General features: G+C 37.9%; 2 protein-coding genes across 2 annotated transcripts; both read right to left on the minus strand.

Moving 5' to 3' along the window:
• Positions 1 to 1,648: 1,648 nt before the first annotated feature.
• On the minus strand, positions 1,649 to 2,725 carry LOC125863972 (uncharacterized). The gene is made up of 3 exons (XM_049543930.1): positions 2,465 to 2,725; positions 2,219 to 2,267; positions 1,649 to 2,109 (listed from the first exon to the last, which is right to left on the minus strand). The coding sequence occupies exons 1-3, from the start codon at positions 2,723 to 2,725 to the stop codon at positions 1,649 to 1,651; spliced, it is 771 nt and encodes a 256-aa protein (XP_049399887.1).
• Positions 2,726 to 11,606: 8,881 nt separating this feature from the next.
• LOC125863973 (putative disease resistance protein RGA3) lies at positions 11,607 to 13,232 on the minus strand. The gene is made up of 3 exons (XM_049543932.1): positions 12,976 to 13,232; positions 12,301 to 12,673; positions 11,607 to 11,741 (listed from the first exon to the last, which is right to left on the minus strand). The coding sequence occupies exons 1-3, from the start codon at positions 13,230 to 13,232 to the stop codon at positions 11,607 to 11,609; spliced, it is 765 nt and encodes a 254-aa protein (XP_049399889.1).
• Positions 13,233 to 15,504: the final 2,272 nt, after the last annotated feature.

Below are 15,504 nucleotides of genomic sequence, written 5' to 3' on the forward strand. Positions count from 1 at the left end.
TCTCCTTCTTATAAATAGATTTTAGAATTTTATTTATTTATGGGGTCTATTATTATATGATATAAAAAATAATTTACTTTGTCATATTAAATTTATTTTAATGATAAATGTAATTGAATGCTTTTTTAAGATAATGGACGGATACCCCGCGAATCGTCAGTTCATTCATGTCCTTCTCAAGGGCTAATTTGCCACCCCTCTCATCAATGTAAAACACCGAATTATATGGACTGAAGTTGTCGCAAAAGGAAAAAGGAAAGAAGAATTATACAGAAAGAAACACCAAACCAACCGAGCTTATAATGTATCTCTTCCTAACAGCTTACACTCTAAACAGTTACACAATTTCATGGATAGTTAATTGATGCAATTAGGAAAATTATAAAAAAGTAAAATAAAAAAGATCCTTGAGAAATAGTGAGGGTCCTAGCTATTATAGGAAATCACTTGATAAATTTAAGAAATATAATTTTTTTTTTATGTTACATATGTAGACTTCAGCTCTTGAAAATGGTTGTCAGTAGCCAAATACTCATGAAAATGTCCCGTAATGAGTCTACAACTGAAGATTTTATTCTTCATACAAAATAAATGTGTTGGTTCCTCTGTGAAACATAACAAACCTCGTTAAACAGTAAAATTGTATCATGAGAAAAAAGGAACGCAAAAAACATAAATTCCATGATTAAATCATATCATGGGATTTGGCTTGATACTAAAATGAAATTTACCTGACGTGATTGCCTGTTGCTCATGGGATTTGGCTTGATTGACCATATCGACGTTCTAGCATGACCTTGGAACCAGAAGCGTATCCATGATTGCAGGATGATGAGTGCACTATTATGAAAATGTGGATCTAATTGGTTTGACATTTAGGTTTTTATCATTGAAAACAGTTAAATTTTTAAAATTATAGGTCCAAAATTGAAATATTTAATTAATTAAAACGCCAAAAGTACTATCAATAACCACTTAGGGATGTGTTACCCAATTTTAGAAAGAAAAATAAAACAAGATAGATATAAAAGTCAAATTTCTAACCTCACTGAGAGGTTCACCCAATCATCATCGCATTATATGATACTTCGAGTGTGGGTTCACACATTTTTATTTAACAAAAAATTTAAAAATATAATGCTACTATATATGATTTCGGGAGGGGAGCATGGATTTACGTGAACCCGGTGACCCCCTCCTGCTTACGCCTCTGCTTGGAACTAGTCATCTATACAAAAAAAAACATAAATTTCATGATTAAATCATATCAAGAGATACCACACTTGAAGAATTAGAAGAACAATAATTCAGTTGAAGGATAAGCAGAATGTTGAAAGCATAGTACAAATGCAATTGATTGATAATTTTGTATTTTTTAATGTCAAAAAAATTGCATGAAAAAACTATTAAATTACATACAGAACTTCTTTTCTGGAATTCATGGAAAACAATATTTAAAAAATTGATTCAGATAGTGAAAGAGAAACCGAGACTTACAGGGTCTGTCCGGAATATTGCTCCCGCCTATTTCAATTTTTGGAATATGGGAAATGTTGGACCACTGGGAGTTTGGGTCACTCCGATTGATGCAACATTCTTCTAACTGTGGGTATCCACCAATTTGCAGGTTCCGTAATTTAGTGAGGCGTCACATGGCATCTCTAGATGGCAGATTCTCTAGTTTTTCGCAGTTCCACAATCTTAACTGTTCTAATAAAACAAGGTTGCCGAGCCCATCCGACAGAGCTTTTAACAATGGGCAGTCACAGATCTCCGAATACCGTAATTTGGGGCTGGCATCTGAGAAGTCCAGATGTTGTAGCTGTTTGCACCTCACTAGCGTTAATCTTTCAAGAGAAGTAAGACTGCCGAATCTATGAGGAAGAGCCTCGATTCCGAATCCATCTATTTCGATCTCTGTTCGGTCAGAAAGTTGCATAAGATGATAGGGCAGAGAATCGCAGTGCAAGTGTCCCCACACCTCCAATGTACGAAGGGACAACAACTGCTGAATATCATTAAAAATTAATTGGAACGCCTCAAAATCCACCATCTCTGAGAAAGGACCAATTTCCAATTCCCATAACACAGTGAGACTGTGAAGGCTCCCTGCGGGTACACTAGTAAATTTGGGTCATTATGATAAACCCAAATATGAAACTGAAGGCATTTCCCACACATGTAAAGGCAAGGAAACTAAGTTGTTAAAACAACTGACCTTCAAAACCTGTAGAGACTGACAATGCTCTAGCATTCCACTTGGTAAACTGGTCAATACATCACAAGAAAGTAACCGAAGACATTGGAGGGAAGTCAAATAACTCTCTCCATTGGGAACAGGAAAAGAACTGAAATTGGGGCAGAAGGATATTTGTAAGATCTTAAAAGAATGGAGATTGTACAAGCTTTGGGGCAATTCACGAAACTCTTTGCAGAGTGAGACCAATAAGTGTTGAAGAGAAACGTTATTGCATAGCATCTCATCAGGAAGACAAGTGAGCTCTTTCACATCATACACAATAAGCTTTACGAGAGATGTCAAGTTGTTACACAAGTTAAACAATGGTATTTCACTGTCAACTCTTTCAATGCTTAGTTCACGGAGGATTTCAAATTGAATTGGAGTACTTTTTAACAGTGGACACTTTGTAATCCTCAACTTCTCAAGCCCAGAAAACATTCTTACTCCAACTTCATCTCCCTTCCACTCAACAAGGTTATGCATATTCCTGAACACTAGTTCTTTCAATGATGGGAACAGTTGGATATTGATAGAAATTAACAAATAGAACGATGAAGAAAGCATATTGAAATAAGCAACAAAAGACAAATTTATTACTGCACAACTCTCTTATCTTCAATAGCAATCAAGATAAGTCAATATATAGACTTTTACAAAGAGTTTTCTGTTACACATAAATCCCACAAACCCACGACCACTAGGACTCCTAACAGACGTGACTAACTCACTAAAAATCTGCATAAATGATTCCTAAACAAAAGAACACTTCCAACAATGCCTCCCTTAAAACTGATAAGTCACAGACATCAGTTTAATTCTCTTCACAAGAGACAATATGCTTCAAAGTGCAAACTCCCAGTAGCTTTCTCAGCTTCACTACTGCTGCATGATTGAGAGGCTTGGTTAAAATATCAGCAGTTTGGTCTTCACTTTTGCAGTAGACAACATCAATGATCTTATCCCTTGTGAGATCTCTCAGGAAATGAAATTTCACATCAATGTGTTTCTCCTCCCGTGAAAAACTGGATTTTGGAAAGCTTAATCACTGAACCATTATCACAGTAAATTAGAGTTGCCTTTTGCGGAAGAAGACATAGTTCAACTAGAATATTCTTCAACCAGATTGCTTGAGTGACGCACACAGTTGCTTCCACAAATTCCGCTTCTGTAGTTGACAACGTAACAATTGGTTGTACCATGAAATAAACATAAAAACATAAGCAGGCATGCTTTTCCTATCATCGTTATCTCCAGCAAAGTCACTATCTGTGAAGCCAATTAAATATGATTTTCCTCCTTTTCTGTACAAAATGCCAAGATCATTAGTACCTTGTAAATACCTGAGAATTTTTTTAGTAGCCAGCAAGTGAGCCTGTCTTGGATTTTCCATGTACTTGCTTATTAGACTTACAGAGTACATTATATCAGGTCTAATCCTTGTCAAATACATCAAACGTCCCACAATGTGCTTGTAGAAAGTGTTGTCAATCCTTGTTCCTGTAGGATTTTTTTCAAGCTTCATCCCCGTCTCTACTGGTGTGGTGACAGAATTGCAATTTGTCATTCCAAATCTCATTAAATTTCCTAGACATATTTCTTTTGTGAAATAAAAATTCCACCAGAGGACTGCTTCACTTCAATTCCCAGAAAGTAATGCATCATGCCAAGATCCGACATATCAAACTCGATCATCATCAATCGCTTAAAATTATTAAGCAATACATGATCATTCCCAGTATAGATTAAATTATCTACATATAAGCATACAATGACAAGCTTTCAGTCTTCAGTTTTAGTATAAAATGTATGCTCATAAGGACATTTTTTTAAAACCTGCCATATTAAAATAAACATCAATGCGACTATACCAAGCTCGTGGAGCTTGTCTTAGCCCATATAATGCTTTTCTCAATCTGCAAACTTTATGTTCGCTGCCATACTTAATGTAACCAGGGGGTTGATCAACATATACCTCCTCTTGCAATCTCCATGTAAGAAGGCTGATTTCACGTCCAATTGATAAATTGGCCAGTTGTTATGGGCTGCCAGTGCCACCACCAACCTGATGGTGTCAAGTCTGACTAGTGGATCAAACACCTCTTTGTAATCCACACCATACTCTTGCTTATATACTTTGGCCACCAAGCGCGCCTTATACTTGTCAACTTCACCATTCTCATTGATATTGGTTTAATAAACCCATTTAACTCCAACTGTTCTTTGCCTTTTTGGTAGATCAGTAAGCTCCCAAGTGTCATTTTTTTCAATTGCCGAAATTTCAGCATCCATTGCCTCCTTACATTTTGTTTCTTGGATATCACTTTCAAAATTTATTGGGTCACAATATGCAAACAATGCAAAATGAGCACTTGTCTCATCATTGATATTAACACCGGTTACCTGGTAGTCTTGCATCCATGTAGGTCTTCTTCGGACACAAGGAACAACTTTCTCTATTTTGATAGGTTCTTCTGTAAGTGGCAAATCCTCAACATTTGGAGCAACAGTTGCTGGAATTTCAAACCTTGGAGCTACATCTTTAGATTCATCATCGCATAGAACTTGACTAGACAACTCTTCATCCCATTTCCAAGTATTGTCTTCATAAAAAACATCTCTACTAGTCACTATCTGTCACTCCCCGAGGCTACCCCCTTGACATAAACACGGGACCTAGGATCACGAGTGACCCCAAGCTAACCCTGAGCTGTTATATCATAAGCATAAAAACATTTTTCTGAAAGTAAAAGATACTGTGTGGAAGCTAAAACATGAGATAAACTGAAAAGGTGGGGAATACCCAATACTAGTCTGAATATAAATACTGGATAAGAGTTAATAAAAGTGGACTATAACTCAAAATACTAAAGCTGAATCTGTGTATGTCTGTTTGAAATAAGCCTCTAACTGACTAGAAATGCTGGGACATGCCCCCCAGCTAATGTAACATCCGACAATTTGAAATAACTATTAAGAGGCTTAGAATTGGAAATAGTCATTTTTGGAAGGAATTAAAAATCTGGAAATTTTGGTTAAGTGTGGGAAAAAGTGAGTTTTTGGCCAACTTTTAGCAGTCATAACTCCTAGCTCAGGATGAGTTAGGAGTAGTTCCAGTTATTTTTGCGAATCTTGTGGAATGATCTTTCCAACGCCACCGAGTTTTCTCAATTCCGAGTTCGTATGAGGGAGTTATGCCCTTTGGAAGTTGGGCTGTTGGCAGGGAAAATCCGTCCGAAAATTTTAAGGGTATTTTGGTCTTTTCCCTAACCAATTCTTTTGGTTATATTGTTGTGTTAGCCTGATTTTTATATCAGTTTGTCCCATTTTAAAAGAGTGAGAGTGAGAGTTAGGGCTTTTGAGAGAAGAGGAGAAGAAGAGGAGAAAGAGAAGATCAAGCAAGGTTTCGTCAAAAATCGTCGTGGATATCGTCGGGGGTGATCCCTACTAGGTATGTGAGTTCATAGTGTTGGGTTGGTTCTTTCCCCCACACGCCAAACTCGTTTTATTTGTGAGAAAAGGTTGGTTGTGTTGTTGAAATTGTTGGTTGTGTTGTTGATGTTGTTGATTGTGTTGTTGAAGTTCCTTGTTGATTTGGGACATGATTTGGTTGTGTTTTTGAGTTGAATCTCTTGTATGTTGAGGGATTTTATGACCCTTAGTGTTTGGGGTTGAAACTTTTGAAGTTAGGGTGGTTTAGAGTTGGGAAAAAGAGGGAGAAAAGTCAGATTTTCTGGGGAAGGGGCTGGCGCGTCACGCCTGCCAGCGCGCCCCAAAAGGGACTCTGAAGTCCAGACTTTGAGGCGGCACGCCTAGCAGAGCGCCAGCAGGCCCCTTTTGAGCTTCGAGGGCTGGTGCTCCGTGCCTTGCAGAGCTCCAAGGACGCCAAGTTTCCCCTTTCATTCCCCACTTTCTCGTGGATGTTCCTTGGTATTGTACCTATGTTTCCTTGTTGTTTCCAACACTCCAAAGTACTTCTAAACGTCAAGAACTCACCCATAAACGTGTGATTATATACCTTGAATCCATAATCCAATTCAAGGCGAGTTTGGATCAAAGTCAAGTGAAGTTAAGGGTCAAGTCTAGTAGTTAAAGAAGTAAGTCAAAGCAAGTCTTTAAAGGTTTTCAAGAGTCTTTATTGAACGTTTTAACTTCGTTTTAAGGTTCAAGTTTCAAGTCAAGCAAAGAGTATAGAGTTTCAAGCTAAGTAAAGAGTCTCAAGTTTCAAGTCAAGTAAAGAGTATCGAGTTTCAAGTTAAGTCAAGAGTTCAAAGTTGAGTTCATTTCTCAAAAGCTGTTAGGGATCTAAGTATTCCCAAAGAAGTTTATAAATGTTTTTTTTTACATTTGAGTAAGAGGGAAACCATGTTTTCCAAAAGAGCCTTTGGGATAAGTTTTGAGTAATTACCTCAACTAAAGTAAGATGTGTTTAAAGACACTTATGAGCCAAAGTATTTTTGGGAGTAGTATTGAGCACCGAATTGGGGACACGAGTTCATATTAACTCAACTCTCCAGAAGAACTATGCGCTAACATGGGACTTGACAGGTCATTCTTTTTAGATGACCATGTAAGATTAAGCTAGTGATCCACTAAGTAAAGTAAGGTCCTATATCACAACAAGGTATAGGATGGTCATTGGGCAACGTGAGGTAAAACATTGTATCACCACTAGGGCTCATAGTGGTGGTTGTCGATTAAAGAATCTCCCACTAAAGTTATATTACTTTTATATAAGTAAAGTTGAGTTTTGTTATTGTTTTATCATTAACGAGCTAAGTTGTTTACACTGTTTNAGAGGGGAACCATGTTTTCCAAAAGAGCCTTTGGGATAAGTTTTGAGTAATTACCTCAACTAAAGTAAGATGTGTTTAAAGACACTTATGAGCCAAAGTATTTTTGGGAGTAGTATTGAGCACCGAATTGGGGACACGAGTTCATATTAACTCAACTCTCCAGAAGAACCATGCGCCAACATGGGACTTGACAGGTCATTCTTTTTAGATGACCATGTAAGATTAAGCTAGTGGATCCACTAAGTAAAGTAAGGTCCTATATCATAGCAAGGTATAGGATGGTCATTGGGCAACGTGAGGTAAAACGTTGTATCACCACTAGGGCTCATAGTGGTGGTTGTCGATTAAAGAATCTCCCACTAAAGTTATATTACTTTTATATAAGTAAAGTTGAGTTTTGTTATTGTTTTATCATTAACGAGCTAAGTTGTTTACACTGTTTTACAAGTTTTATTTATTGCATGTGTCTTATTGCTTTACATATTGAGTTTAGTTATTCATGAGTCGAATAGAGCCAAGGTAAGTGCTCTCTTGCACTCTTTTCAAGCTTAAGTTGTGGTTTAGCTTTCCAGCTCGCATACTCGTACATTCCATGTACTGACGCCAGTTAGCCTGCATCTTATTATGATGCAGACACAGGTACCCGGGATCAGCCTCCAGCACGCCGTTGATCCAGCTGAGCACTCCAGAGTCAGTGGTGAGCTTCCTTGTTTCCGGAGGACTCGGTTATTTTGTGTTCTTAAGTTTTGTTTTATTAGGATGTTGCGGGGTTTGTCCCAACATCCATCTCAGTATTATAGAGGCTTCATAGACAGTCAGTCAGTTGGTTAGTTTTGAGTCTCTCATCTATATATATATGTAAATATTTTATTGTGGGACTCGAGTTGCCTTTTTGGCCAGATTTTTATCAGTTAAGTTGTTTTATGTCCTTGCATTGCATGGAGTTATTCTGTTGAGTTAGTTTCCGCTGAGTTAAGAAAGCTAGGCCAAGGGTTCGCTTGGGGGCCAGCAATGGTATTCGAGTGCCGGCCACGTCCAGGGTGTAAGCTCGGGGCGTGACAACTAACTCTAGTAAAACTGAAACAAAAATGAAAGACTGGAATAGAAAACATGTTTATTGTCCTCGAAGTATGAGGACTCACCACTAATAATGTTGAATACGGATCGGGAACCGATCTACACGTGATTTGAATGCTGAGGACCTGAACCTACATCACGAAAAGATGTAGCGCAGAGTATGCATCAGTACTTGAAAGGTACTGAGCATGCAGGATAGGATAAAGCTGAACAAACATATAACTGAACAAAGCATACTGAGCAATGATATAATTTGAACATGACAATGATGCTGAAATATATTGAATATAAACCAAACTGAATGCAATGACCAAGTACATAACATGCTGAGACTGAATACTGAAGTATATCTGAAAACCTGGTCAATGCACTAGAATCTGACTATGGGAGCTACAATTAATCGACATAAAACCACGTGAGCTAAACGTGGAGTCCGATGTATAATCCCCATCAAGAGGACCCAATATACCTTACCACATGTATAGCGACATGCTGGCGTGATCACTAAAACTGATGCCCACAGAGGGGACTTATAAACCTACGGTGGCACGTAGTTCTGGGACTATGAGGGTGACTGATCCTGTCTACTCGGTGTTAAGCCTACTCCCAACTGGAAATGTGTACAATACATCATAACTGAAATATACTGGATAGCTCACTGTTCTGACATGCTAACTAAAAATGCAACATTAAGTACTGATAATGAAACATTTGAAAACTGAGGCATGTATATCTGTTTATCTACCCTAGATAGTGTAGTTCATGAACTAAACGAATCTACACAACTAGGGTTCTGAGTTTCACGCAAGGTACTAAGCAACAATTCCATGAAAACATGATAATCTGATTTGGAATACTCTAATAGCTAAATCACAGCCAATATCTAAGGTTTTGGAAACCCTAGGTCTAAACAAGATATAAGAATCAAGATTCTAACTAAATTCTAGGGACCTAATGGGTGAAAGGAACCCACTAGTGAAATCCCACATACCTGGTGACGAATTCCACGAAGAAATCTTTCGATTTCAGAGCTGGAACTGGAGAATACTTGTTGCGTTCTTGGAAAGGGCTTGATCGACTGTTTCTTCTCCTTTTACTATAGTTTTGGCGAATTTTGGTGAATGAATCGCTTAGGGTAAGTTCTGATTAAGTTACTAGGATTAAACTAACCAAAACTACGTAGTTTAGGGTTTAAACGACGTAGTTTAGGTGCTCAACGCATATGGAAAAGACCAAAATGACCCCAAACCGACGGACCGTTAATTGACTGACGGTCCGTCCTAGTAAGGCGTCATTTTGCTTCAGAGGGCTGAGCTGAGGGTCACGATCCACGGACCTGGACCACGGCCCATTGTCTGACCTACGGTTCGTGGGTCGTGCCTTTTCTGCAATTTTCTGGGCACGGTGCAAGTGGCCAACCATGGACCCCACCTACGGTCCGTGGGTCAACCCACGCTCCGTAGGTGGCCTCCGTAGGGGCACCTGCAACTTCTGGAAAAAAATGAAATCTTTATCCTTTCTGAATCTGGGGTGTTACACTATCCTTTTTGTCAAAGGATTAAATAGCTTGTACGCCTTGGACGTTTCGCTAAGACCAAGAAAGACACACTTAACGTCATTATCGTCAAGTTTCTTTCTCTTTACATCTGGGACCTGTGCATAGGAAATGCATCCACAAATTTTGAAGTGATCTACAATCAGTCTCCTTCTACTCCAGGCCTACTTGGGTGTCACATCTCGAAGAGCAAAAGTAGGACTTCTATTCAAGATGTGGATGCTTCAATTTACTACGTCTGGACAAAATGCCTTTGGAACTCTTCCTCGAGCGAGCAAGTTTCGAACCATGTCAAGAATGGTTTTGTTCTTTCTCTCTGATACACCATTTTGTTGAGGTGAATATGTTGTTGTGAGCTCTTTTCGAATGCCACAATACTTACAAAATTCTTCAAATGCCTTAGAGCAATATTCACCTCCACGATCTGTTCGGAGGCTTTTTATGGTCTTCCTTGTCTCATTCTCCACATGAGCTTTGAAATTTTTAAATACATTAAAAGCCTTTGATTTTTCCTATAAAAAATATACCCATGTCTTTCGTGAATAATCATTAATAAAGGTAATAAAATACCTTTTTTCCTTCTTAAGAGAATGGTGTTATTGGCCCACAAATGTCTGATTGAACCAATTCCAGCATCTCTTTTGCTTTCCATGACTTGCCTTTCGTAAATTGAGACTGGTGTTGTTTGCCAACAACACATTCTTCACAGATTTGAGAAGGAACAACAATTTTAGGAAGGCCCGTCACCATATTTTTCTTCTGAAGGATATTCAAACCACCAAAATTTAGATGACCATATCGAAAATGTCACAACCATGAAGGGTCTTTCACTTCCGCCATAAAACAAGATTGAACATTTTCAATCTTCAAAGGGAACAACCTGCTCATTTTCACAATAGCGATAACTCCTTCGGAAGGATCATAAATCTCACAAGAATCGTTCCTAACGGTGATGACATATCCTTTTTCTAACAATTGACCAACACTCAATAATTTTTTTTTTAAAGCAGGAACATAAAACACATTAGATATTGTTTCCACACACCCATTATTGATTCTAAAATTGATATTGCCCTTCACCATTACATTCACAGTGGAGAGATCACCAAATCCAACCGTCAAATAAAAACTTTCATTTAAAGAAGAGAAAGAAGATTTACTTCCAGTCATGTGGTTACTGCAACCAGTATCCACATACCAAATAGCTTGCTCCTCAGGCTCATTTTCAACATGGACTGCCATTAACAGGGTTTCTCCTTCATTGTTCTTAACAAATTTTGACTTTTCTTCTTTCTCACTAGGCAACCTAGTACGGCATTCAAAACGATAATGGCCAAATTTATGGCAGCGATAACATTCTACCTTAGATTTGTCAAAATCTTTTCCTCTGCCTTTGTCACAATCATCATTGGCTCTAAAATTCCTGTTGCAATCTTTGTTGCCACCATCCCTATTCTCTTGATCTCCTCTCCCTCTTCCTCTACCTCTACCCCTTCCTGTAGAATGGGATGAAATAAAAGTATAAGCCTTCAAGGCCTTCTCTTCAAAAGTTGAACTTCGGTTCATCTTTTGCTCATGTACCAACACTTTGCAATTCGTCAAGTGACAAGGCATCTATGTTTTTTGACTCCTCAATCGAGCATACAACATAATCATATTCGGTCGGTGACAGGGAACGCAATATCTTTTCAACAATTGTGACATCGTTCATTTTCCCTCCATGAAATCGCGTCTTGTCGCTTATCTCCATGGTTCTAGAGCAATAGCTAGTGACAGTTTCACCCTCCTTCATCTGCAAAGTTTCGAAGTCCCTCCTCAAGGCTTGAAGTTTTGCTCACTTCACTCTTATAGTACCTTGATACTTCTTTTTCATGGCGTCCCATATATCTTTGGAAGTTTCTTTGCAAAGAATAGTTTCCAAGATAGGGTGTTCAATAGCCTAAAAGAGGTAATTTTTGGCCTTCAAATCTTTCAGCTTTCTTCCTTCAAACTCTGTCTTTTGAGCATTTGTCAAAGCTTCGCCTTTCGCTGGAGCGCTGATTCCATCCTCAACAATTGGCCTATACTCCTTTGACTGTAAAAAGTTTTTCCATCAGAATACTCCAATGGTCATAGTGACCATCAAAACGAGGGATGGCTTCTTGCACAAAGTTGCTCTCTGAAGCCATAGATGAATAATGAATTTCTCGGTAAACTTTCCCTCACATGTGTTTTTTTTTTTTTGGATTACACCTGGCTCTTGATACCACTGATAGAAAATAACAAATAGAACGATGAAGAAAGCAGATTGAAATAAGCAACAAAAGACAAATTTATTACTACGCAACTCTCTTATCTTCAATAGCAATCAAGATAAGTCAATATATATACTTTTACAAAGATTTTTCTGTTACGCATAAAACCCACAAACCCACGACTACTAGGACTCCTAACAGACGCTACTAACTCACTAAAATCTGCCCACTTCCTAATAATTAGGAGTTGAACATTTCAACAAAATAAAAAGGCCAACAAACATTAAATAAATGATTCCTAAACAAAAGAACACTTCCAACACATATTGCGATTGTTGCTTCTTGATCCATTATCATTAACATTAACACCATAAAATGTCGGTCGATGGATTACAATACAAGGACTCCTAGCAGCTCAAGATGCCGAAGGAACTTCATTTGGCCAAGCGATGGAATATGTTTGCAGCTCTTGCAACCACTTAATTTCAACATCACCAAATTTGGTAACAATCCTTTAGTGAACCATGAAGGAAATTTAGTGAAGTTTGGATGCGGTTGAAGACCATCTAATACATGCTCATCATTGATCTCACAGCCTTCCGATTCATCATGGGACCATAAATATGCCAGCTTGTAGATATTTGGTTTCTTCTGTAAATATGTTGTTCGAGCCTCTTCTTTATTTACGACTAATTGGAGACGTTTGATTGTCAATTCACATCTAAGGTTTTTCAAACGACCAAATTCTTCTATTTGACAACATTTCCTAAACCTACATAGAAAAACAGTAGCGTCTGAAGACTTGTCAATTGCCCCATATTAAGTGGCACGTGAAACTGATAAATAAACCTTGATCCCTAAATAAATCTTTGATTTGTAATGATAGTTGCAATATATGTGTCGCAAACTTATCATATTATCCATTTCTTCTGGAAGCTTCCTGAGTGAAAAACAGCTATTGATTCTACATGTTTGCAAATTGTAGAGCTTGCAAATGGATTTGGGAAAGACTTCAATCATGGTGTCGGAGAGATCAAGATATCTCAAGATATTAGCTTGCCAATTTTGGCTGACAACACCTTGATTCCTGAACAGGACAAATTTAAAACTCTCAAGAACTTAAAGCTCAATAGCATAGCTTCAGATACATAATTGCTTCTCCAGAACAGTGTGCACACACGTTCTGGCTCATTTATCTTTTCTATTTGATCCCTTGGTGAGTCCCATCCAAAGTATCGAACTTGAGAAAGTTTTTCTCCTCTAACGCTCTTCGGATAAAATAGTTTAGATTTTAAGATATCTCCAGCCAAATCATGCACAAGATCGTGCATCTTACAGTGTGTTATATTCTTGTGCTCATCTAGCTTAATATCTTGCAGCAAGGAATTTTGCAATACAAGTTGAAAAGATATTCTGCCATCCAGAATTGGACGGAGAAAACGTCTTCCATCATAGTGGTCTTCCAAACATATGTTATATATAATTGCAGCAAGGAATTTTCCAAACGTCTTCCATCACAATGGTCTCTTGACATGGACGGAGAAAACCTTCCGCCATCCAGAATTGGATTAGTTGGTCCTATTCAAACACAAAATCTTTTGGAAAAATGGAAAAGTAAGCAAAACACTTTTTCAGATGTGGAGATGGTAGCTAATCATAGCTGAGTTTTAGGATTTTCTTTAAGCTATTTTCCCCGTTATCATATTCACCTGCAACAAGGGGGTTGTCGTCAAGAATTGCCTGCCATTCATGTTTTTACTTGTTGCGTAAGAGGCCTCCCAATACACTTGCAGCCAATGGTAGACCTTGACACATTTCAACAAATCCGGTTCTTCATGCTCACTACTTCCTCTGGAACTTCCCCATCAACAAATGCTCTTTGATTAAAAATGGACCAACAATGATCTTTTGTCAATCTTCCCAACATATGAAGATCTACTGCTACTGTGGATGCCACCTTCTTCATACGAGTAGTCACGAGAATGCGGTTTCCTTTGGATGTATTTATTCCTCTCAAGGTGTCAATGAACTCAAGCCATGATGTAGAGTCAACACGCCACAAATCATCCTGGAGAAGCAAATACTTTTTTTCTGCCAGTTTATCTTGTAGCGTCTTGACTATTGTATTGCCTTCGAGCTCAACTTTCCTCTTTGTTAGCGATTCGAGAATCAGTTCAAGAAAGATCTTCGTTTATGACACTTCTGGTAGACACAACCAAACTCTCTTTTCGAACTGCTGCTTGATGCATGTGTTCGTCGTTGAAAGTCCTCTTAGCCGTAATAGTTTTCCCTTAACCCCCCATACCCACTATGGAAATGGTGCACAAAACAACATCCCTTCTCATGTTCAAAATCTTCTCCTTTATTTCAGCAACATCCATGTGTCTACCAATAACATCTGAAGCAACTATTACAAAATCTATTTCTCAAATTGGCATATTTGAGCCTTTTACTTTTAAAAATTGATTTAGTTAATGACATGACCGAATCATACTTGATCACGTGTCAAAAATGGTTTTGCAAAACTGAAACTTTTTTCAATGGATGAGCCTTTTCTCAAACAAAAATGGCATAGATGAGGCAAACTTTAAATAAATGACATAAATGAGCGTTTTCTCAAAGTTTGATGGCATATTTGAGCCTTTTCCCAAGATATTAATTAAATCTTTTCGTTTTTCTACGCATTATAGATAACATGGATGTCGTTTCCCATTGATATTTTGTTTCATGCCAAGTGTGACTGCAATCTACTTTGTGTTCTTGGTTGCTTTTGTTTTCTTATTTGCGTCCATATGGAAAAGTAAATTAGATACTTGGCTGAAACCTTGTATATTCATGGGATATAGTATGACTCATAAAGATTCTTTAACTCACATAATGTTCTATTTTATGGATCTATCTTCCCTTTTCAGGCACAAAATTGTGTGACACCTCCTCCAGCGCCATGGACTAATTTGCTTCTCACCATCATCATTGATCCCATTACCTTGGTAATCATGTCCCTTAGCATATGACCACCAGCTACACCTTCTTTACCATCCACAACCAATGCTTCTGCATCAACATGAGATCCTTCCTTGTCTTCTCAGTTAGACACATTTTAAACAATAATGGTACATGTTATGTGTTAGTGTGAGGGGTCTAGCACTCCTCAAGCTTCTGCTAGTACATCTCCATACTCTCCTCCCAAATAAGTGCATACTATCATCATATATTACTATAAGTGGGAAGAGATTAACCCCAAAGTTGAATTACCATTTTGCTCCTACACTATTATTAATTTGCTGATAATTCGAATCCTATTTTAATTATCCATACACATTTAGTTGCTGCTCAACTTCCCTCACTGTAACAACCCTTTTCCAATGCTCAAATTCCATTGCTCTTATTATCAGCTGTACCAAAATCTTTTCAGATTCTTCACTGATCTATATAAATGTCTCCAACAACATTTCATTGTCCCATTAATCTATTTCTCTTCTCTCTGCCTCAATCAAATACATCATTGCTTTGTTTTTCCTATCTGTGTATTTCTTTGGGTGTGTTTGGTATGAAGGAAAACATTTTCCAATTTTCTCATGTTTGGTTGGGTTAAATGTTTTC

Source organism: Solanum stenotomum, chromosome 5 (genome assembly GCF_019186545.1).
Source record: "Solanum stenotomum isolate F172 chromosome 5, ASM1918654v1, whole genome shotgun sequence".
NCBI classification, from domain to species: Eukaryota; Viridiplantae; Streptophyta; class Magnoliopsida; order Solanales; family Solanaceae; genus Solanum; species Solanum stenotomum.